The sequence below is a fragment of the Actinia tenebrosa genome, unplaced genomic scaffold (assembly GCF_029948245.1).
Source record: "Actinia tenebrosa isolate PJP-AT-01 unplaced genomic scaffold, QUT_ActTen_1.0 PGA_scaffold1__47_contigs__length_23844297, whole genome shotgun sequence".
Lineage (NCBI taxonomy): Eukaryota > Metazoa > Cnidaria > Anthozoa > Actiniaria > Actiniidae > Actinia > Actinia tenebrosa.
This window is the reverse complement of record NW_028292578.1, coordinates 6,146,510-6,168,948: the sequence shown is the minus strand read 5'-3', so window position 1 is coordinate 6,168,948 and position 22,439 is coordinate 6,146,510. Positions and strand designations below refer to the sequence as shown.

At 35.5% G+C, this 22,439-nt stretch overlaps 3 protein-coding genes across 4 annotated transcripts; 2 read left to right on the top strand and 1 right to left on the bottom strand.

Moving 5' to 3' along the window:
- Positions 1-118: 118 nt before the first annotated feature.
- On the top strand, positions 119-14,174 carry LOC116307297 (WASH complex subunit 4). 2 transcript variants are annotated; one of them, XM_089033372.1, is made up of 36 exons: positions 119-173; positions 572-711; positions 788-841; positions 1,173-1,238; positions 1,529-1,574; positions 1,665-1,732; positions 2,095-2,171; positions 2,282-2,324; positions 2,690-2,793; positions 2,900-3,020; positions 3,373-3,490; positions 3,568-3,856; positions 4,857-4,974; positions 6,956-7,081; positions 7,179-7,286; positions 7,546-7,587; positions 7,966-8,014; positions 8,332-8,387; positions 8,918-9,040; positions 9,119-9,181; positions 9,255-9,371; positions 9,594-9,686; positions 9,756-9,831; positions 9,992-10,146; positions 10,266-10,340; positions 11,193-11,387; positions 11,492-11,645; positions 11,733-11,799; positions 11,925-12,011; positions 12,098-12,161; positions 12,265-12,348; positions 12,441-12,537; positions 12,906-13,000; positions 13,185-13,389; positions 13,466-13,540; positions 13,793-14,174. In XM_089033372.1, exons 1-35 carry the CDS (start codon positions 125-127, stop codon positions 13,531-13,533), a joined length of 3,492 nt encoding a protein of 1,163 aa, XP_088889498.1. In that variant the 5' UTR covers positions 119-124; the 3' UTR covers positions 13,534-13,540; positions 13,793-14,174. The 2 variants fall into 2 exon arrangements, with proteins under 2 accessions (XP_088889498.1, XP_088889497.1); XM_089033371.1 differs by having other exon boundaries at positions 13,466-13,548.
- A 71-nt stretch (positions 14,175-14,245) lies between these two features.
- Positions 14,246-18,348, top strand: LOC116307300 (solute carrier family 35 member E3). The gene is made up of 6 exons (XM_031717480.2): positions 14,246-14,808; positions 15,310-15,420; positions 15,832-15,891; positions 17,670-17,768; positions 17,852-17,934; positions 18,043-18,348. Exons 1-6 carry the CDS (start codon positions 14,431-14,433, stop codon positions 18,236-18,238), a joined length of 927 nt encoding a protein of 308 aa, XP_031573340.1. The 5' UTR covers positions 14,246-14,430; the 3' UTR covers positions 18,239-18,348.
- On the bottom strand, positions 18,307-22,349 carry LOC116307299 (C-reactive protein 3.3). The gene is made up of 5 exons (XM_089033374.1): positions 21,281-22,349; positions 20,849-21,065; positions 19,582-19,979; positions 19,196-19,470; positions 18,307-19,053 (listed from the first exon to the last, which is right to left on the bottom strand). Exons 1-5 carry the CDS (start codon positions 21,381-21,383, stop codon positions 19,006-19,008), a joined length of 1,041 nt encoding a protein of 346 aa, XP_088889500.1. The 5' UTR covers positions 21,384-22,349; the 3' UTR covers positions 18,307-19,005.
- Positions 22,350-22,439: the final 90 nt, after the last annotated feature.

Sequence of the window (22,439 nt, the reverse complement as noted above, 5' to 3'; positions counted from 1 at the left end):
ACCTTTAGCAAAACGAGTTTGAAAGCTTTTATTTTCTTCACCCTCCCCTCCCTTGTTATTATTATTAGAGAACTGCTTGGTAACCGCATTCGGCACGTGACTATACAGGAAGGAAGAATCCAAGATGGATGATACAGGTTGGCATCTTGATGCCTTTGATGATGGCTCTCTTAGTAAGTAAAATACTGTTATACATATCACCATACAATCCTTATAGCAAGATCATGCATCGAATTATCATTAGCTAGAATTTGATGACCAAAGCATCGTTTTATCCTGCAGGAAATGACTTTATATTCGTTGGTTTGGGCCGCTCACCCGCACGATATAAAACTTATCCTTATTTTGTTTTATATAAGTTCATGGAGGTTCTAATACAGTATTTTACCTGAAGACAAAACTTTTAGATGAGTGCATTATCTTAGCAAAAAAATAAATACTATCTTCGTATCAATTGTTTTTCTTGATATTGCCCATTTGAAGCATTCAATATATATTATAACTTACGCCTGCTTGTAGTCTATTCTTTAATATTATTAACGTAAAACCATATTCATTTTGTTTTTTATAGAAATTGTCAGCGAAACGCAGTTAAGGAAATATGGTAAATTCCTAGAGGATTATGCATCTCAGCTGAATGCGATTGAGAAAGCTCTAGATGATACAGTTGGAGAGTCTTGGGACTTGACTCTTGATCCTATCAGTCTGCAGGTACACTGATATCTACTGTAGTATGTCTAGTACATGGATACATCAAGTATAGCCAGTAAACATGTCCTTTTTACAGGTGCTTCCTTATGAGCAGACCAAAGTACTTGAACTAATCAAGACAGATAATAAAGTATGTACATTTGTTAAACAATACACAATAACACTTTATTCTAGTGTAGTGTACATCTATGCCAGTAGTACATTCACCATTCCATTTCTGGAGGTCACATGCAAGCAGAGTTTATTGTGTCTCTCCTTTGATTCGAGGGTTTTTCTCCAGACTAACTCAAGTTAGCTCTGCCCCAATCAGCCTCAGGTTGTTTCTGGGGGTTGATAAAATTTGAAGGGTTGAAGGTATAGACCAACTTGTTAAACTCCAACAATAAAAAGAAATTATATCCAAGCCAGTTAACTAGCCCAGACCATTTTGAGATTTTTAAAATAATGATTAATGATTTTAGGTGTTCAACAAAGTTATAACTGTTTTTGCTGCTCTGTGTGGAGAGATGGAAACACTGAGACATGAGGTCTGTATCATTCATCTGTTTGCTTTTTATCAGATGTTACAGCAATATGTCATGTTTTGCTAACAAAAGCATTGTGATGATAATACATGTATGTCAACCCTTTTTACAAAAGCTCTTCACAGTTACTTCATTTTACCAGTTGGCACTTAAATGACAATATAATCGCTTATGTCACACTAAGAATCGCTCTTTTGGGCTGGATGATTAATGATTTCTTATATTTTCATGAAGCTGGAATCATTCAAATAAATGATGATATTACATTACTAATGCTGTTGTATGCTGAACAGGCTGTCACTAAATTTTACACTCCATTGCTGCTGTATGAGGAAGCAGGTAGGATTACACTTTTCTTTGTGTACTTACTGCCTTACTGGCAATATTATTTAATGTAATCTTTTTGGTATCAATCCTTTGATTATCCAGGGTCTGAGACAGAACTAGAAGAGGGAGAAGCTCAAGTCAAGATGGGAAGAATGCTGCCACTGCTACAGGTAATGAACAATGGATGCAGACTTCGCGATACACCTTATAACTGTTTCCACATTTCACATCACTCATCACTACCATGAGTATTATTTCTTTTGCTTGTAATGCTTGAAGAGGTGTTAATATGGATCTGACTCCAATAGAGAATCTTATGTTCAAAAGGTTGACATATAGACTAACAAATCTATAGCACCCAGAGAAATCAGGCTTATTGATCCCTGCGTTAGTCCACTTCCTTGTGGTAAAATACAATAATATACATATAATGGTCAAATCTAATAAAGTCGTCTTACTTGAGCTTTAAGTGGGATGTAATAACAGACATAATATCCTACAGTTATTGAGCTATTCAAGTGTTTTTTTGCAGGAAATCTCTAGTTTTGTTACCCGTTGTTATGAAGTTGTCAAGAATGTACTTCAACAGCTTGGATCTCTTTACAACAAGTAAGTAACATGTAGCACGTCAGAATCACTGGCATTCATCTGTGATATAAACACACTTTCCACTTAGAAGTACATGACTAATATGGTATGCTGTGATTATATAACTTCAGAACTGGTCCTAAAGTAATAGACACAACAGGAGTTCATTTCACTGTAAGTTGCTTCACAATATACTGATATCCTCAGGACCATAACCAGGGGTCTTGCAGGGTGGGTGTACAGGGAATGTCTAAACTAACAGCCATCTTGAGAAGTGGTATAACATTACAAAGATTTGCAGAACCAAAAATAAGAAAGAATGATCAATTCAAATCAATCCAATGACCAACCTAGAATTTTCCAAAAAAAAAACAATGATCTGATGATGAATGAGTGATAATAAAAATCCTACGATTGAAAAAAGTATTTGAGTAAGGCAATGAACCATCAGCCTTAGCGGGTGGGGGGTGGCACGTACACCCAACATGCACCCTAACATGTATAACCATGGTGTTAAAGTGAACACTTGTTATTCTTAGACTGTGTTCGAGCATCTTGGTAAACTGCTTATGGTTCTCATCACACTCGATGAAATCATTGAAGCAAGCCAAACCCTCAAAGAACATTGGAAACTTTACAGGAGGTATATCTTATTACAGATTTGTGATTGTGTACATTGTACAGATGTGAATTACTAAGTCTTTCATGTTCATTAAATTCTTCCCCCATTCATTTGTGTTGAACTTCAGAATGGTAAAGTCTGTATACCACAATACTGGTATGTTTGGAGTTGAAGAAGAGAAGTTGAGACCATTTGAAAAACTGTTGATGAGTTTAGAAGGTCAGCTGTTGGATGGTGTCATTTTACAGGTTTGTTTATTTGTTTGTTGTCTGTCAGTCTCCATGGAGTATAATATTATCCAAATAACAGGATTTGTTTGTTGTCTGTCAGTCTCCATAGAGTATAATATTATCCAAATAACAGGATTTGTTTGTTGTCTGTCAGTCTCCATGGAGTACAATATTATCCAAATAACAGGATTTGTTTGTTGTCTGTCAGTCTCCATGGAGTATAATATTATCCAAATAACAGGATTTGTTTGTTGTCTGTCAGTCTCCATGGAGTACAATATTATCCAAATAACAGGATTTGTTTGTTGTCTGTCAGTCTCCATGGACTATAATATTATCCAAATAACAGGATTTATTGATTGTATCACAGAACTGTGTTGAACAGCCCTTTGATGCTCCAAATGCTCCAGTAGCTAGAAATGCACACTTTGCAGAAGAATTCTTTCACAATATTAAAGCCATGTTCCAGAATATTGAACCAAGATTAGGTATGAACACGAATCAACACAACATTGAAAGGAGTAAAATTGAATTGTTTAATGGTTTTGATTTTGATTTTTTTCAGGAGAGACAACTGAAGTTGATCAGCGTCAAAGATATGTTGGTCTGCTAGGCTTGTATGTTTTACATTTTCAGATCTACAAGGGGCTTGACAAGAAGTTCTTTAAGGTTCTTTGGGATGTGTATAAGAAAGTTCCTTCCATTCACCTAGTGGGAGATATCATGTTCTTTCCAAATGAATTCCTATTGAGAAAGATTCCACACTTGCAAAAGACAGTGGACAGAAAACAAATGGGATCAGTTGTGGCATCACGTCAAGCTTATCTGAACAACTGTAACCAGAATCTGTCTAGGTATTGTACTTTATGTAGACTACTACTATTTACTGTAGCACACATGGTTTATTGTTGCTGCAGTGCTCATTTGCTTCAGGGTTACTTTATTATATTATGGTAATTCAGTTGGGTGCAGTACACCTTGAAGGGGACCCTGAGTTATATTGTGCAGCACCTACCTGAAGGCAAAGTCTCAAATGATAATAATAATGATGATGATGATAGTGATGATAATGATAATAATGATGATGATGATAATAATGATGATGATGATAATGATGATGATGATAATAATAATGATGATGATAATAATGATGATGATGATAATAATGATGATGATGATGATAATAATGATGATGATGATAATAATAATGATGATGATAATAATAATGATGATGATGATAATAATGATGATGATGATGATAATAATAATGATGATGATAATAATAATGATGATGATGATAATAATAATGATGATGATGATAATAATAATGATGATGATGATAATAATAATGATGATGATGATAGTGATGATAATAAAATTGAGCTGTGAATAAAGGAGCACACAAGACTTGATACAAGTTGTAACAAGTTGCCATAATTGTTGGCATGATTGCTCATTTATTATGATTTGTTCCTCCTCCTCCTATATGATGTTGCCTGCAAGCAATCAATTACGTGACCAGCCATGACATAGCTCAAATAGATAAGTGCACAACATTGAACTGGGAGTGAGGAGGAAGTAGGATAAAAGGGGAAACTACTGAAAATCTATTGATTTCTAAGTTCAAAGTACATCCTACCAACTAATGATAAAAAACAGTAGAGCTAATACTAATTATTAGTACATAAAGATTATTGCATTGCTAGTTGTGTATGACAAGAGCAAAAAAAACTGTTCCAAAACCAGTTCACAGACCGTGTACATGTTATCACTCTGTTATTGCACTCAAAATATGGTCATAATACACAGGAAATTGAGTGTATCGTATAATAAAATATAATAATTTGTTTCAAGGGATGCTCAGTCATACTACATGAAAGTCAGTTCATGGATGGTCCACATGGAATCTTCATTAGCCAAGGGTGATTCATTAGTGGAAAACCTTCACACAAGATGTATACTCTTTGTACAAGTAAGTAAGATTATCTTTCTAGTAAATTACCCACAATTTAGACTGGAAATATAAAAAAAACATTTTATCTGCATTATGTTGACTAATGAATATTTACATCTCAGTTGTGAGATTGCACAAGAAATAATTCTCAAAAGTATTCGAAAAAATAATATGTGAATCATTAACAGAACATCTAGAAGCCAATAATCTCTTATTTGACTATCAATTTGGTTTTAGGAAGAAAAGAAACACTACTTACGCTATACTAGACTTTGTCAATAGGATAATAGAATCAATAGACAACGGTGATTTCTCAATTGGTATTTTTCTAGATTTGTCTAAAGCCTTCGACTCAATAGATCATGACTTATTGTTGCGCAAATTGTCCTATTATGGTATTAACAACGGTACAAAAGCATGGTTGGAAAGTTATTTAAAGAATAGGAAGCAATATGTCTCGATTGATGGCATTGATTCTGATCTATTAAGGATCACTCATGGCGTCCCACAAGGCTCCATACTTGGACCGATTCTTTTTCTAGTTTTCGTAAATGATGCACAATACGCATCGAAATTGATACACCTAATCTTGTACGCAGATGATATGAATTTATTTTATAATCACAAAAGTATGACAACCATTTTAAAAGTCTTTAAAAATGAGCTAGATTCACTTGAGGATTGGTTACTGGCAAATAAATTAACAGTTAATATTTCTAAAACCAATTTTATTCTGTTTGGATCCATACAAAAACTTAAAGGCTTAGAACAAACACCGATATTAAAAATAATGGATAAAGCAATAAACAGAGTTTCTAGTACGAAATTCCTTGGTGTCATAATCGACCAAAACCTCTCATGGGATTCACATATCGATTTTATTTCGCGTAAAATCGCCAAATCAATCGGTATTTTATATAAAGTTAGACATTTTCTTAACCTTGATATACTCAAAAACTTATATTACAACCTGATTTATTCTTACGTTTCCTATGCTACATCAACTTGGGGTAGCATTTACAAATCAAAACTTAAGCGTATTCATGTCCTTCAAAAACGCGCTCTCCGCGTCATCACGTTTGCCGACAGAAGGGCCTCTAGTAGACCGTTATTTCGGAAGCTGGACATGTTAAATGTTTATGAAATTGTTAATCTTCAATTGGGTATACTGGTCTTCAGACACACTAACAATTACTTGCCAGAAATTTTTTCTAACTATTTCACTGACTTATCACAAATTCACAATTATAATACTCGCTCCAAATCGAACAAAAGTATGTTTTTACCTAGACAAAATCTTAATTACGGAAAATTTGGTACAAAATTCGCGGCTGTTAAAGTTTGGAATGATATACCCACTGAGATTAAAAATAGTTGTTCACTCAAAGCCTTCAAAAAGAATTACAAAAAGTATTTGCTTAACTCAGATGAATGATTGTTTAAGAACATTTAATTACTTGATTGGTTTTTTTTTCGCTAATTACATTTTTAAATCATCATTTTTCCTATTTGCCTTTGCATAATCAAGAGTCCGTAACGTTATAATGACCTCTTATATCAAACTACTGATTTTTTTCTGATTTTTTTCTGATTTTTTTTTTTTTTTTTTTTTTTTTCCTGTACGTTTATTTTGTTTTATGAAATTTCTAGTTGTTCAACTACGAAAACTACTGTACTATATATGATTCTTCCCATCTTACATATATGTAAATATTACTCATTTTCGTCTTAAGGGTGTAAGAGCTTGTTTAACCTCTGAGGTTGTTCTCTTGCACCCCCCACAATATTTGTAACTTATTCAATTTATGTATGTATATATATATTTTTGTGGAAATAAAAAACTGTTGTAAACTGTTGTAATTACACAATGTTTAAGAAATTTCTTTGCTGCCCCCATAAGGAAATATTTGAAGTGAAATAAATATTAATATAGAATTTGTCAGCTAAAATTGGAAAATTTGTTAGTTCTTATGTTTAATCTTTGATGTGTATATTTCAGGGAATTCTGTATGCTTATAACCTCAGCCATCTTATCCGTACTGTAATGAATATGCACCTTGTAATGTCAAAACCAATGACCAAGACTGCTGTACTAGCACTCTGCAGGCTCATTGAGCTACTGAAGGTACTGTAGATCTACTAGACTGTCCAACTCTTGCTCACATTAATAGGTAAACATAAATAATCTTGTGCACCAATATTTGGATATGTTTCTGTTTTAGGCTATTGAAAGTACCTTTCATCGTCGCAGCATGTTGATTGCACAAAATGCCAATCACATAGTTCAGCATCTGACATTCTTAGCTCTTTCCTGTATTGAATCTGCAAAGGTAATGTCTGGCATTGCTTACAAAGGACATCATTGCTTCTGTTCAACTTGAATAGAGTATGTCTATACCTTTATTTAATCATTACAATGTAAAAAACTGATATCAAAAAGGGCCCTATGCAGGATAACTTGTTTGGACTTCAGTCATTGTCATTGACATTGTGGTAACATGGAGTGTTCTTATATAGAAATATTTATGTTCATGTTGCAAGTAGAAAGAACTCATGGTTTGTATAACAATGTTGTTTCTTTCCTTTAAGAATCGTGTCTCTGCCGACAAGAAGTATACAGATAAACGTCTGGTAAGTGTTGTACGCTGTGGACAGAAAGAGACTATTCTTGTACATTGTCATTATATGCAAGGGTGAGCTAGCAGTCAATGCTACATATCCTTTTTGATACCACACCTATCAATGTCCTTTTTGGCCTCTTTCACATCATTAACTTGCAAACTCCCACAGACGATTAATTAGAAAAAGACTTCAAATAGGAATCTAGTATTGGTGGGATCAAGAAGTCAAGATTAGTTTAACTACATACAGTAGTTAAACTATTGGTAATGATTGAGTAATGTAAAACTAATAGAATTACTGATAGTAATGAATAAGTGGTAAGCGATATTTAAGAAATGATGAAGAACTACAAATGAAAGTATTGATGCAACATATGCTCTTCTTCAGGATGTTTTGGCTGCGCTGGTACTTGTACAAACAGCACTTAATGGCCCAGGTAATGACAAACAATATTACATGAAGATATAGAAATATAGATAAGTTATAGTGCTTGTGAACGAGGTTATTCCGGGTGAAAGACCCTTAAGACCCTTGGAATTAAATTCAGAAAAATTTTTCCAAATTTAATTCCAAGGGTCTTTCACCCGGAATAACCTCGTTCCCAAGCACTATAACTTACTTATCTATATTTCAATATCTTCATGTATTCCATAAGTGCTACGCAGTCCACATATTCTCATCTAAACAATATTACAAGTTAGAACAATATGCTATGTGATCAGTTTACATTGAGACATGTTTTTTTATCTCCAGCAACAAAGGAACGCCAGTTGATTGTCAATCTTGGTCTTCATGTTGGGACACTAATGGTAAGCAGGATTTTACCCGGGTCATTTTAAGGTCCATTGGACTCCTAACCCAATGTTATAAGAGTCCCCTGTTAAGCTATTTTTCTACATCGCTTATTAGAATGCTGCTTAATTTTTTATTGAGTCCTATATCAATTTATTTGGTATATGTAAAGTTTAACTTCCATAACACGGGGGGTGTTTGCCCTATTCCCTAACAAACCAGAGATTCATTTATAAATCACAAGAAGGTGTGCCCTGTCCCCCTCAGACTATCAGTGCTCCTTATCACCGGTATTTAAAGCTGAAGCTACAAAGAACATAGAAAGTAGAAACAGATATGGAAATTTTGAGGATTGAACCTTTAACTTTAGACCTTTAAACCTCTAGCTCTGAAGGCCACATACTAACCAACTAAGCTACACCTTCTCCGGCAGTGTTTTTTAATAGAAGTTTTTAGATTAGGGCTAGGTAATGCAACAAAACAGGTTTTTAATAAATGGTTATAGTGGTGTATGTTTACTAACACATGACTGTTTAATCATTTCTAGAGAGCATTTAAAGAAGAAGAGACAGATAGCCTTAACAATGCACTCAAGAAGATCGACATCATCAGTGGAATAAGAGCCAAGATCAAAGCTGCTTGTGACTGTAGTTTTCTTCACTGGCATCGAGTATGTCATGTTTACTCGTGTGCCACACTCTTATTGATGTATATCTTCGTTACTCAGTTTGTTTTTCTGTTCTTTTAGGTCGTTTTTCCCATATACCTCAATGATTTGTATGATAATGCTGTAGATATACATCGATTACATGTGAGTATCCACTCGTTTCTTTCCGTTTGTGTATCTTGTTATTTGACTAATGCTATGTTGTATATTTTATCAGTACATGCTGAATGCTTTACGTGACTGTGTTCCCATCCTAAGTCAAGTCAGGCATGAGCCATCCCCACAAGTCATGCTGGACTCGTTTGAAAAGGAAATTGAGGAAGTTCTGAATGAGGTGAGGTGGTTGAACACGCATTACAAAGAATTGCTTTGCAGAGTAGAAGGAAGTGTGTAGAAAGCAAAGTGGCTGGATTCCACCAAGAAAGCAAGAGGTCGCTTACGGACCTTGCGTGTAGCTCCATAAAAATGATCTTTGCCTACCTATCAAAATTGCCATTGTAGTTTTTTAGCTGCAATCAAGGTGCAAGTAAAGCAAGTAAAAATTTCTTTTTTTCAGAATTTTCTGCATCAGTTATGTCGTGATATTGAGACAGACCTTCGCCTTCACATTCACCAGCATCTACAGCTGGATGACAGGAATCCATTCAAGGTACACTCGCTGGAGTTGCTAGGCATATTAAAGTAATATATATTGTTAATGTATTATTTGTTGTTCTAGGTTGGTTTGAAGGACTTGTCTCACTTTCTCAAGCTGCATCCCATACGATTCTTTGACAAGTTTATTGATATCAAAGGTAAGTTATGCATGTTTGTTTGGCTGTTATACTGTTATTTAAAGGGAAGAGGGTTGCAATACTTCACAGTTCTCAAAATCCAGGTCGTATACTCGCAGCATGATAATAAGTAATGAGTGAAGATAAATTACTAAACTAGAAATGTACAATATACACACAGCGTACGTAACTCACTACCTCGACAGCACGTTCTACAACCTTACCACTGTTGCTTTACATGACTGGAAAACCTATGCTGAAATGAGGAACATGGCAAAACAGAAGTATGGGTTAGAGATGACAGAAGCTCATTTACCAAGTCAAACACTTGAACAGGTCAGCTACTTGCTTTGCTTAGAATGGTATAATGAGATGATCAGTAATGGTGTTTTAGTAACTTACAAACTGTTATTTATTATATATTTATATATTTATATATTTATTGCACTGAACAGGGGCTTGATGTTCTGGAGATTATGCGCAACATCCATGTGTTTGTCTCACGATATCTCTACAACCTTAACAATCAGGTAAGAAACAAACTTATGGTATAAGATGATGATGACCACAATGTCTGATGATAGAGCAGTTTTTGCATGCCTGAAAAGCTCAGTGCCATAAGCGTGCCGTGCTGTGCCGTGACCGTGATCGTGACCGTGATCGTGACCGTGATCGTGACCGTGATCGTGATGTTTTTTATAATTTTAACGACGTTCGCGGGCATTGTTTTCGCGCGCAGCCTTTTTACACATGAGTTTAGTGCGCGTGTGCTCATTGTGATGACGTCATTTTAATGTTTTGATAAGCAAATGATCAAGAACACCCATTTCTCACTTCTTTACGGCAAAATATCTCAGAAACCAGTTCGGTGACCCCCATTTTTCTTTGTCTTAAAATAAAGATACTATCAAAATCAATATTTAAATCTAAAAAAATTCTGATTGCAAGAGAATAATTGACACCAAATTTAGGGGAAAATCCCCTTTTAACCGAATTTCTTTGATGATTTTGATTTTTTCGAAGCGTTTCTTCGATCCCTCAAGTTAATCTAAAGCGTGCGTTTTTCCCTCGATTAATACCATGCTTCCTCAGCGTTTAACAATAAAACGAGTTCGATGACCCCCATTTTTTATTTCGATATGTTCGTGCCATGAGCTTTTCACAGTCATACGAAAACTGCTCTAGTGGGTGATGACGATGATTGATAATGGTGCTGCAGATTGATTATGATGATAATGGTGATGATGACAGTGATGATGATAGTAGCGATGATGATTACAGTGATAATGACTAATGATGGTAATGAATTAATGATGATCAGATATGGTGTTGGAAATGTGTATTGTAATGATACGTAATGGTGATGATCATGTTATTTCTAGATCTTCGTGGAGCGCGCATCCAACAACAAGCATCTTAACACCATCAATATTCGTAACATCGCCAACTCGATCCGTACTCATGGCTCAGGAATCATGAACACGACTGTCAACTTTACCTATCAGTTTCTACGCAAGAAGTTCTTTATTTTCTCACAGTTTTTGTATGATGAACACATCAAGGCCAGGCTTGTCAAGGTAAACTACTTGGTTTCCATTAGCGCATGTATTTATATTGTTGTATCAGTTTGCACAGTTTTTATTTTATGTGATAGTTATTACTTCCTTTTGCTCTATCGTAGGATATTCGTTTCTTTAGAGAAAGCAAAGAGCAGCTTGATCAAAAATATCCGTTTGAAAGAGCAGAGAAGTTCAACAAGGGAATACGTAAACTGGGCTTGTCTCCTGATGGCTACACATACTTGGATCAGTTTAGGATCCTGATTGGACAGATAGGCAAGTGTCAGATGGGATCAACGATTCCCTGTACTTTACATGATCAACTGGTCCGCATGTTGTTGCTAATGTTATGTTGATATGCAGGTAATGCCATGGGGTACATTCGTATGATACGATCTGGTGGTCTACATTGCTGCAGCAATGCTATAAGGTATGACGGGATATCATTCATTATGCACTCACTAACATGTCCACTCACATATTGGGAATCAAATCTATTCATCTAATCAAAGTCTATCTGGATTGCAGTCACTGATTCGTAAATTCATTATTCAGGTTCGTACCCGATCTTGAAGACATAGTGTCTTTTGAAGAACTGGTGAAGGAAGAAGGTTTGTCAGCAGAATCGCTGCAAGCAGCCAAGTGAGTGGGCTACCTGTGTGTTCTAAACCTTATAATCATTACTTGTCTCTTTGACACCCCTATCTTATTCCAATTTTCACCCTTAGGACTCTCGACTCTGCCATTGATAATCTTTCCAAAAACTTTGCTGGTGCCACGGAATACTTCAAGGTTAGTGCCGCTTGTCTTTTCCATTTTATTCTCTGCCAAAAAGAACATAACTCTTCCAGTTTACTTCAGCTACACACAAGTAACTGTCTGTTATATTTTTCAGCTTCTTGTCGATGTTTTCGCACCCGAGTTTCGCGAGGCCAAAAATATGCACCTGAGGAACTTCTACGTCATCGTACCACCTTTGGTAAGCTGATACATTCGTCACTGTTACCATAAAAACGTTGCATGTAATTTCACCCTCTTTTTCCGTTTTTGTTTTTTGTTTGTGGGACGCAGACATTGAATTTTGTTGAATACATGTTGAGCTGCAAGGAAAAGTTGAACAAGAAAAATAAAGTGGGTGCTGCATTTACGGATGATGGCTTCGTAATGGGTAAGCATCAGTGCGTTATCTCATTCTTCAGTCAGTGTTTAGGGAGTTTGTAGTAGAATGTATCCAGTGGAAGAAGAGCCAATCTGTGGAATCCACTGTTAATCCCATTATTAACAATCCCATTTTTATTATGATGGATTTGTGATGGGTAAGCGTTAGTTATCTCATTCTTCAGTCAGTGTTAAGGTAGTGTGTAGTAGGATGTATCCAGTGGAAGAAGAGCCAATCTGTGGAATCCACTGTTAATCCCATTATTAACAATCCCATTTTTATTATGATGGATTTGTGATGGGTAAGCGTTAGTTATCTCATTCTTCAGTCAGTGTTTACGGAGTGTATATCATGATGGTTTTCGCTTGTCTTTACAGGTGTGGCCTACATTCTTAAGCTTCTTGATCAATATCATGAATTTGACTCTCTTCACTGGTTCCAGTCTGTCCAAGACAAGTACGAAAAGGAAAAGGTACCGAGTATCGAATATTCGCACAAAACAGAAAGAAGAGAAGAATATCGATAAAAAGGGAAATGTTTGGAGAATAAATGCAGTCATCATCATTCATTGCAAAGAAGCAAGATTTTCGATCAGGAGGGAGGGGAAGGTGGGGTATGTTTTTAGATTAAATTTGACTGCTTCTCTTGTTTCCTAGAGAGAAGTCCGTGCATCGCTTGAACGAGGAGTAAAAGATGAAAAACTACAACAAACAATGAATCTTACACTCAAAAGACTTTCAACTTACCAACAAGAGTTCGAGCTGGTCTACTTCTCCCTGAACAGTGCACGGATCTTCTTTAGAGCAGACAAGACTGCTCAAGAAGAAAAGGATGAGAAAGATGCCAGACCCGAAAGTGAAAGTATGAGCTAATATATAACCATGATCTATTATAGATACTGAATATGTTATTCATAGATTGTTTGTGTTTACTACAGCGGGAACGAACACAGAGGATGCAGAATCAACCCCACCACCACCCCCAGAGACACCACAACCAAGTTAAACCTTAGGTCAATAGGTATAACCATGTTTGTCAGGATATAGAGGCTTTGCACCATCATGTGATGGCAGCAATGACAGGAGGCACAATAATAGAGTCGTTCTCCCCTGGGTAAAAGATTTCTTTCTCGTGTAAATCAGATTAGATCAGATTCAATTGTATCTGCCTCCTGTCATGGCTGCCATCACGTGATGATGCAAAGCCTCTATTGTAAGGTTCGCGTTTGTCAGCTACTCACACTACATCCTTCCTTCTTTCGTAGGAAATCAGTCAATGATGCAGGATTCTCTTACCTTCAAAAGACATTCCAGTGAAATGATCCCGTAAAATAGAATCCCAAATAGGACTATTTCACTATTGTCAAATATATAGAAATAAATCATTTATGAATGTTCAAATTTAATAATTATCGATGGAATATAACACTGAAATAGATAATGAGAGGTCAAAACAAGTTTTAGGAAAATGTAAAGAAGGTATACGAAAGATAGCGTAATCTTAGCCCTGTTGCTGTGCACTAGCAAACTGCACAGAATAAAATGAATTTCTGTATTTTTATATTCATGGTGTTGAGAACCGAAATTCTCCGCTTCTTGATGCACAGTTTATACAACGAAAATAAAACAAATGATTAGGATTAATAATAGTTGTGTGGGCTTCCTGTGGTCATTGTTTATTTACCCAGTACTTCATGTCATGGTGTGGAACGCCTGCTGATAACGACGTTTTGATTTATGATCTGGTGTCGTGTCTAGTAACTGGTATTTCCAACTAACTGTTTATGAGAACACAAAGAAAATTAGAGAGAACTCACCCTATTTGTGGGGATTTCTGTTTAAACTGCGATAATGTGTCTTTCAAAATAATTTCAGATACCTCCAACTAGTTAGAAATACAATAATGCACTCGGGAATCTTGACTCTAGGATTAACAGTGAATTTTTTAGCTTCTATTTGTATAGTATTCCTTAACAAATGGATCTACGTGAATTATGGATTTCCCAACATGACGTTAACGTGTATTCACTTCTTGGTAACATACGTCGGGCTGGTGATATGTGTTTTCTTCCGATTGTTTCAACCAAAGCAGCTTCCGTTGTCGAAGATGATTCCACTTTCACTTTCGTTTTGTGGCTTCGTGGTTTTCACGAACCTCAGCCTTCAAAACAATACAGTTGGTACCTATCAGCTAGCAAAGGCTCTCACTACTCCCACCATCATTGGCATCCATACTTTCATCTACAACAAGAGTTATCCTAGTAATATTAAACTCACCATAGTAAGTTGAAAATGAACTCATTAATTCATTATAAGGACAGTCAGACTAATAGACTTTACTAAGGATGTAAATTTGATTGGTTTTAACTGTAGAAGTAAGTTATCTAAATGTTTTTTAACCCCTTTTCATTGCATTAAAAAAATGTAAGAATATCGTAGTTGGCTTGAAAGTATAGGAAAAAGCAAAGAACTGAATAATCTGACCAAAGATTTTCTTACATTATGAAACAATGAAAAAATCCTAAATTTGATCAGCTGTAAGACTGAAATGAGCTTTGTAAACACGTTTATTCATAAGAAGAAACTTCATTTCACTGTACAGATGCCTGATCCGTACGACATGGCAATTGATAATTGTGATTGCAGGATCCGCTGTTATTGGTTCAGAGGATGTCATCAATTTCTTGCTACAATAATTCTGTCCTGTGCTGTATCAAAGAGTCACGCAAATGTAATCTTGAGTATCTAAATAACCTTGCTTTGTTTTATTTTTTTATTCCAGATTCCAATAACTTTAGGAGTGATCTTGAATTCATATTATGATGTGAAATTCAACATTGCTGGTACAATTTTTGCCTCTTTGGGAGTCATCATAACTTCATTTTATCAAGTGGTAAAATAGTATTACTTACAAGACTATATCTGCACCAGTCCAGCTGAGTGGTGAATTTTGTTTCAGGCAATCACAGCAAGTTTACTAAAATCCAAATAACCCATATTTTTGCATATTTTTCTGTTTTCGTTTGACTAAAATATAAAATATGTGCCTATGAGAAGCGGAAATATGGAAAGGAAGAATAAAAACAATTTCCCTTTACCACCATGTTTGCTTCGTTCTTTCAATTAAGCTTCTAAAATGCTTAGGGTTGATCATTTTGCTAATCATGCTTTGCACAACTTATTTACCACTCAGCTGGGTGAGTGCATTATTAAACTAGAAATATCAATACAAGTACTCCAAGTTTATTCCACAAATACAGATGATATGCATTACATATAACACTAAACTTTCTCCATATTCTAGATGGTTGGAAGCAAGCAGCAGGAGTTTGAAGTCAATTCCATGCAACTTTTGTATTACCAGGTATATGTTATATGGTGTGTGATATAGTAATTAAAATATACCTTAATGGTATATACCTTTTTTTTCTCTCTCTCTCTCTCTTTTTTATTAACACTTAAGATTGTTAAGCTCATTTGATCATTTTGCCATGGAAAATCGCGCTATAGAAATTATTAAATTATTATTATTATTTATTATTATTATTATATTACTATTATTATTATTGTTATTATTATATTATTATATTGGATGTTGAGACTGCAAATGCAGCAATTAGCTAAATACTTAAAAAATATATATATATGTTTGTCATTATTTTTTTTTTTTTAACATATATTATTAGGATTAATTTTTACTAAATAGATTTTATGGTTATACATTAGTAGATATATTTTTATTATAGTATATTTTATTATAGTTTTTCTTTTTCTCTTTTTTTTTTTAATTATTATTATTATAAATAGATATATTTTTTATTGTAGGATATGTGAAGAGATAATCTATACGTCATATATATCTATATACATACCAAATACAATTTTTCTTTTCTTAAACAAATAAAATAAAAATAATATACTACTTTAATCAATAATTAATAATAACAATAATCTCTAATCAATAATTAATAATTTTTAAATATTTATACATTTTTTCAAGATTGTAAAAAACGAATAGAATTTGTCCATTATTTAAATATGAATATGTTAATATATAATACTTACAAAGAAGAAGGAATTATAAGATGAAAAACTGACTAATAAGGAAAATTGAAATATATATTAAATATATAACTATGTATCTTTATCTAAAAATCTACGTTAATAAGCTAAAAATCTAAATTTATAAAATGGCGCTTTCAGCAACCTGAATGTCTAAGTCTATGTTGTTTATATCATTATAAGTTCTTTTTATAGTCCTTGAGCCTCGTAGACATACAAGTGCAGATCTTAACAGAGAGAAACAAGTCTTGGCCCTAATCCATGCCATTGTTTTGTGGTACTCTTCACCTTTCTTTCGGGCTATCAGTTCAGCAAGCCTACTGTGATATGTTTTGCATTCTTTACTCATACCTCCTGTTGTACAAAAGACAAGGGGAGTAAATGTTCCATGTTCGATTTCATTTACTCTTTCGGTGTATTTCCGCTTCTTGTCATTTTCATGTAGCTTGTAGATTTTGGGTAGATCTAGATCTTTGTACGTATCTGCATTTGGGTGACAAACCCTTACGTCAAAAAAGGCAGAACGTTGCTTCTCCCAGAAACCTCGTGCATGGATGTCAAGTCTTGCTTCTGCAGCTTTGTTTGCTCCTTTGCTTAGTTTCTCATCTGAGATTGATTGTAACAAGGGCTCAATCTCTACGTCGTTGCATACTGTGCTAAGAAGCTCAGCCTCCAGATTGCGTAATTCGTTGTGACGTTGAATTACGAATCCACCACGTTTTTTTCTTTTCTTAAACTAAATTATTATTATTATTATTAAATTATTATAATTATTTTTTTTTTAATTATTATATTATCATTTTTGTTATTATTATTATTATTGTTATTATTATTGTTATTATTATTATTGTTATTATTATCATTATTATTATTATTATTATTATTGGAGTTTTTTCCAGTTGTCAAACTGAATCTATTTTGATTTTTCAACATTATGTATTTTCTGAGTCTTTCAATTTGCAGCTGCATAAGTTGCTTATATGCTGTGAGGATCAGCTCAATTTGATACATTATGAATTCAAACTGAAAAAATTCTGATCATATTTTAACATGGTGTGTTTTTTACTTCTGTAATTATAGGCTCCACTTTCTGCTTGTCTACTTGCCTTTGTAGTTCCTTTCTTTGAGCCCCTTACCGGTAAAGATGGATTATTTTCATATTGGCCATTCATTGCTATCGTAAGTATATATATATAGTGACTTTGTTTGTATCATGCCTGGCATGGGTACATTAAATATTGTTGCAAAAATATCTATTTCAGTTAGCTGTGCTGGGCTCTGGCATTGTAGCTTTTACTGTCAACTTGTCAATCTATTGGATCATTGGCAATACTTCTCCTGTAACGTATCCTTTGTGACCACAGAAAGACTTAAAGAATACACCTGTATTTAGTGCTTTTAGCTTATTAACCATAATTTATTCCAGAGTATTTTCCTTAATGTGCACCAACAGATATAACATGGTGGGGCATTTGAAGTTCTGTGTAACATTGTTAGGAGGGTATTTTCTTTTTCATGACCCCCTCAAGATGAACCAGTTGATTGGTATTGCTATAACATTATCTGGTATCATTGCTTACACACATTTCAAACTCAAGCAACATACACAACAAGTTTTACCAACTGTTATAAAGCAAACCAAACAATAGAATGCCATATAATACTGGGAGGTTTTTTGAATAGCATATAGGTATAGTTACAATAAAGAACTACCGTGTGAAAGTTTAACTTTTAATACAGAAAAATGTACTTAATAATATCTTGTCTCACGAGCTGCTGGTTTTAAGGAATGTTTTAATGGGTGGTGGGGATTATGTGTCATTGCCGTCAAGAGCAGGATCATGCTGGGTTGACCTATATTGGTATAGTAGGGACTGTGTCATTGCCCTCAAGAGCAGAATCATGCTGGGTTGACCTATATTGGTATAGTAGGGACTGTGTCATTGCCGTCAAGAGCAGGATCATGCTGGGTTGACCTATATTGGTATAGTAGGGACTGTGTCATTGCAGTCAAGAGCAGGATCATGCTGGGTTGACCTATATTGGTATAGTAGGGACTGTGTCATTGCCATCAAGAGCAGGATCATGCTGGGTTGACCTATATTGGTATAGTAGGGACTGTGTCATCCCAGTCAAGAGCAGGATCATGCTGGGTTGACCTATATTGGTATAGTAGGGACTGTGTCATTGCAGTCAAGAGCAGGATCATGCTGGGTTGACCTATATTGGTATAGTAGGGACTGTGTCATTGCAGTCAAGAGCAGAATAATGCTGGGTTGACCTATATTGGTATAGTAGGGACTGTGTCATCCCAGTCAAGAGCAGGATCATGCTGGGTTGACCTATATTGGTATAGTAGGGACTGTGTCATTGCAGTCAAGAGCAGGATCATGCTGGGTTGACCTATGTTGGTATATTAGGGACTGTTTTCTCTATTCTCAGAACATGATGGTGTAAGAAGAGCCTGAAAAAGGGAAAAAGTATCACTGATTCAATGAAAACAATTTCATAACATAGTCTTCTAAAACAAAGAAGATCTCAGATAATATCTCATTGGAAGCACAACAAAGACAGTGAATAGATCGTGTGAGTGAATTTCTACATACCTTGATCATACCCTGTCTGTCGAATACTCTTCCATACGAAACATGATTTCCTTTTACTCCAGTTACTCCACTAATCAGTTGACACGTTTTCTTTATCGTCGTTCCTTGTTGTTCAATGTTAAAGGCATTGCAAGCTTGTGCTCTCAGACATTGGTCTTGACACTGGAGTTCTGAAACAACTTCTGTTATTGATATGACTTGACCCACCAGAACTGCTTCTGGGAAGATTTGACCATGTAGAAGCTGGGGTTTAGTGCATGTGGTAGTTATGATAACTGTGGAATAAAAGGGAGATAATGGTAAATATATGTTGTGTGGGTTGTCATGGTGATGACAAGTCATGTACGGTCTCTTTAATTACTTGACATGGTCAGTTATTCATTTACCTTGGTCATTTCTTAACTCAGATGGAGTTACAAGTAATGGCGATCCCATGTCTCTCAGTTTTGTACTAATCTTTTGCCAGTCTATAACGAGGTTGTTCGGGTGGTATCCACAGTCATGAGCACGATATAATCGAAGGATAGTTTGAGTCGATAACAGATCATCCCAGATGTTGACACACGTCATTCTTCCACTCAGATCTTGTGCTGCGGATGAATACCCCAGCTCCAGTCTTACATCTCCACTGTTCAAGACTTTGTAGTCTTTTTGTTTGTTTGCTACATTTACCACCAAGTTTCCATTAATGTAAAGTGACGTCATGCCATCCTTGTTTTCCCATTGAACACAGATGAACTTCCACTTGCCGTCGTCCATGTTGGGGAAAGAATTGCTTCTCAATCTTGAAAGCAAAAGATAAAACTGAAGACTGTGTTCATCATTCAACTGTGTTTGAGTTTAAACGCAATGTTTCTAATCACATGTCGTTCCCTTTAGAACAAGACTATTTCTTCCCCCGCTTTCCCTAGACATTATTCTCAATTTAAACAGATTAGAAGAATATCAATACAGCTGATTATTTAAAGTGGACTTTTAGTGGGCAAAGTTTATGTGCCTTTGGAATCGTTGTTAGTGAAAAAAAGAAGTATTACTCAAGGGAATGTAACGTGGACTGCCTTTTAATAGTTAGGACAGATCCCCTGTGTATCACAGTTTCTGATAGCAGTCTGTGTGTCGAGATCTTCGTAATGCAAACCATTTGCCATTAGATTCAAAACAATACTGGCCAGAAACTCATTCAGAACATGTTTACATAAAGTTAGAGTAACCTCCGGATCCCTCGCGCTTGGGACACACCCGGCTAGTTATATTGTCCTTGGCGGGATATTTAATTCTATGGGAAGTACCGGAGAGAGCGATCGCCTCGCCTCATCTGAGGGTTTTTCTACGGTTTTCCTCCCTCCACAAAAATCAAATTCTAATTTCCAATTCAACATAGAACGAGGGTCACGGGTTTGTTAGCCACTGGCTAATAAGTGCTATCCTAGTAAAAACGACGCTTTATTTATTTTGATTTCAAACTAAATGATATGTGACACGATATACCTTGACGTCACCTAAAAGAGGAGCTATTCTAATTATTTTAATGACCCCATAACATTGGCATCACGTGGTCGATTTGAAATGTACTTCTGGATAACATAACAGACGCTACGAAGGCGATAAAAAAAATAACTACCTCGGTCTACTGGGAAGAGTAGTACTACTTACATAGTGTTTGCACCCACAGTAAACTGGACAGTAGTTTGATATTCAAGAACGATTTCATCGTGTTTTTCATGTGCAGAATAGTTAAGAAACACTACTGATCCCACCGGCCATGGCAAGGGATCAAGTCTCACCCAAAAACAAGCAGTGAATTCATTCATGGGATCTAACACTGGTATGGGCTGAACCACGCTTGATTTGTTTGGTTTGAAGACGATGTCTGTAAAAAGAAAATACGTTACAATAGCAAACCATTGGACCCCTTAGCAAAGTGATCTAAATATTTATAACAGGAGCGCTAGCCAATTTATTGGACAGTAAAAACGATTACTCTGACCGTGAAAAGTTGCGGTAAATTTATAGGGAATTTTCAGTTTCTTAGCTGCATTACTATCGATGGCACGCAAAAATGAAAAAGTACCGAGTATTACCTACCAAATAGTCTAATGTTTTCATGTGTCCAAGCGAACATCAATCCATTCGCCATTATACATATCAAAGAGAACGTTATCTCTCCTGTTGATGGTATGATACCCATCTTCTCTCACTACCATGTACGATCTCACAAGAGTGATGATAAAACCGCTGTTGTACTTTTAGCTGTGTAATCTGTTGTGAATCAAGCTAAGTATTTTTCTTTATGTGTATCAATGGCTGTTGTTTGACAAGTTGTATCAGCTGCATCACTTATTCAATAGGATCATCGGAAGCAGGGCCGCCATTATCAACACCACTTTGTGCTCAGCTAGTGATGGAAAGATACCCAGCAGGAGTAAAAAAGCATTGCCTTTTGCCTCTAGCTGAGAGAAATAAGGACAACCCTTAAACTGACTGAGTATCTGCGTTAAGTGCTAACTTTTTTTATTTCCATGTGAAGGCTTATCAAGGGCTAGTATCAAAGCTAACATGCCGTACATCTCACCCTTACATCATTTTGCTAGATTAATCGATTTTAATAACGTAAACTAGAGAAGTAACAGCATTTCAGCCCTGCATCTTTTTGGTAAAACAAGTGAAATAACATAACCTATATAATATCAAATCTCTTTCCTCGTATTCCAAAAGAAAAAAAAAAGAAAATTCGCCTTTTCCGGCTTATTGGATCATCTCTACACGCACCAGCCAGCGATATGACAAGTAATGCCGGATCTTGGTGCAGTTATTTGTTTGGTCCACGCACTTGACTCCATTTGTTTGTTTTATCGCTGATATGATCGATCATTTATTTTCATTCCTCAGTTGGACCGGACACAGCCGGGAGAGAAAGCTGACATGAATATAACTAATTATCCATCAAGATACGAACAACTGTGAATATTCCAGTAGGATTTTAAAAACTAATGCAAAAAGCGTATTAATTTCACACTCACTCAGAAACCACTTTAATAAATAAATCGATCCACAGGACCTTGGAACAAGAATACGTTTAATTAATTTTCTTGTGACGTGATTGTATGTATATCATGTTGTTCTCCATTGCCTTACTTTGAGTAGAAGGTCAAATACGCCCCTCCCTCTCCCCCTCATCTTCTGGAGAGCCCGAGCCCTCCATCCTTGGTACAAAATGGAACTAGGGTTTTGTGTTAGCGCTGGT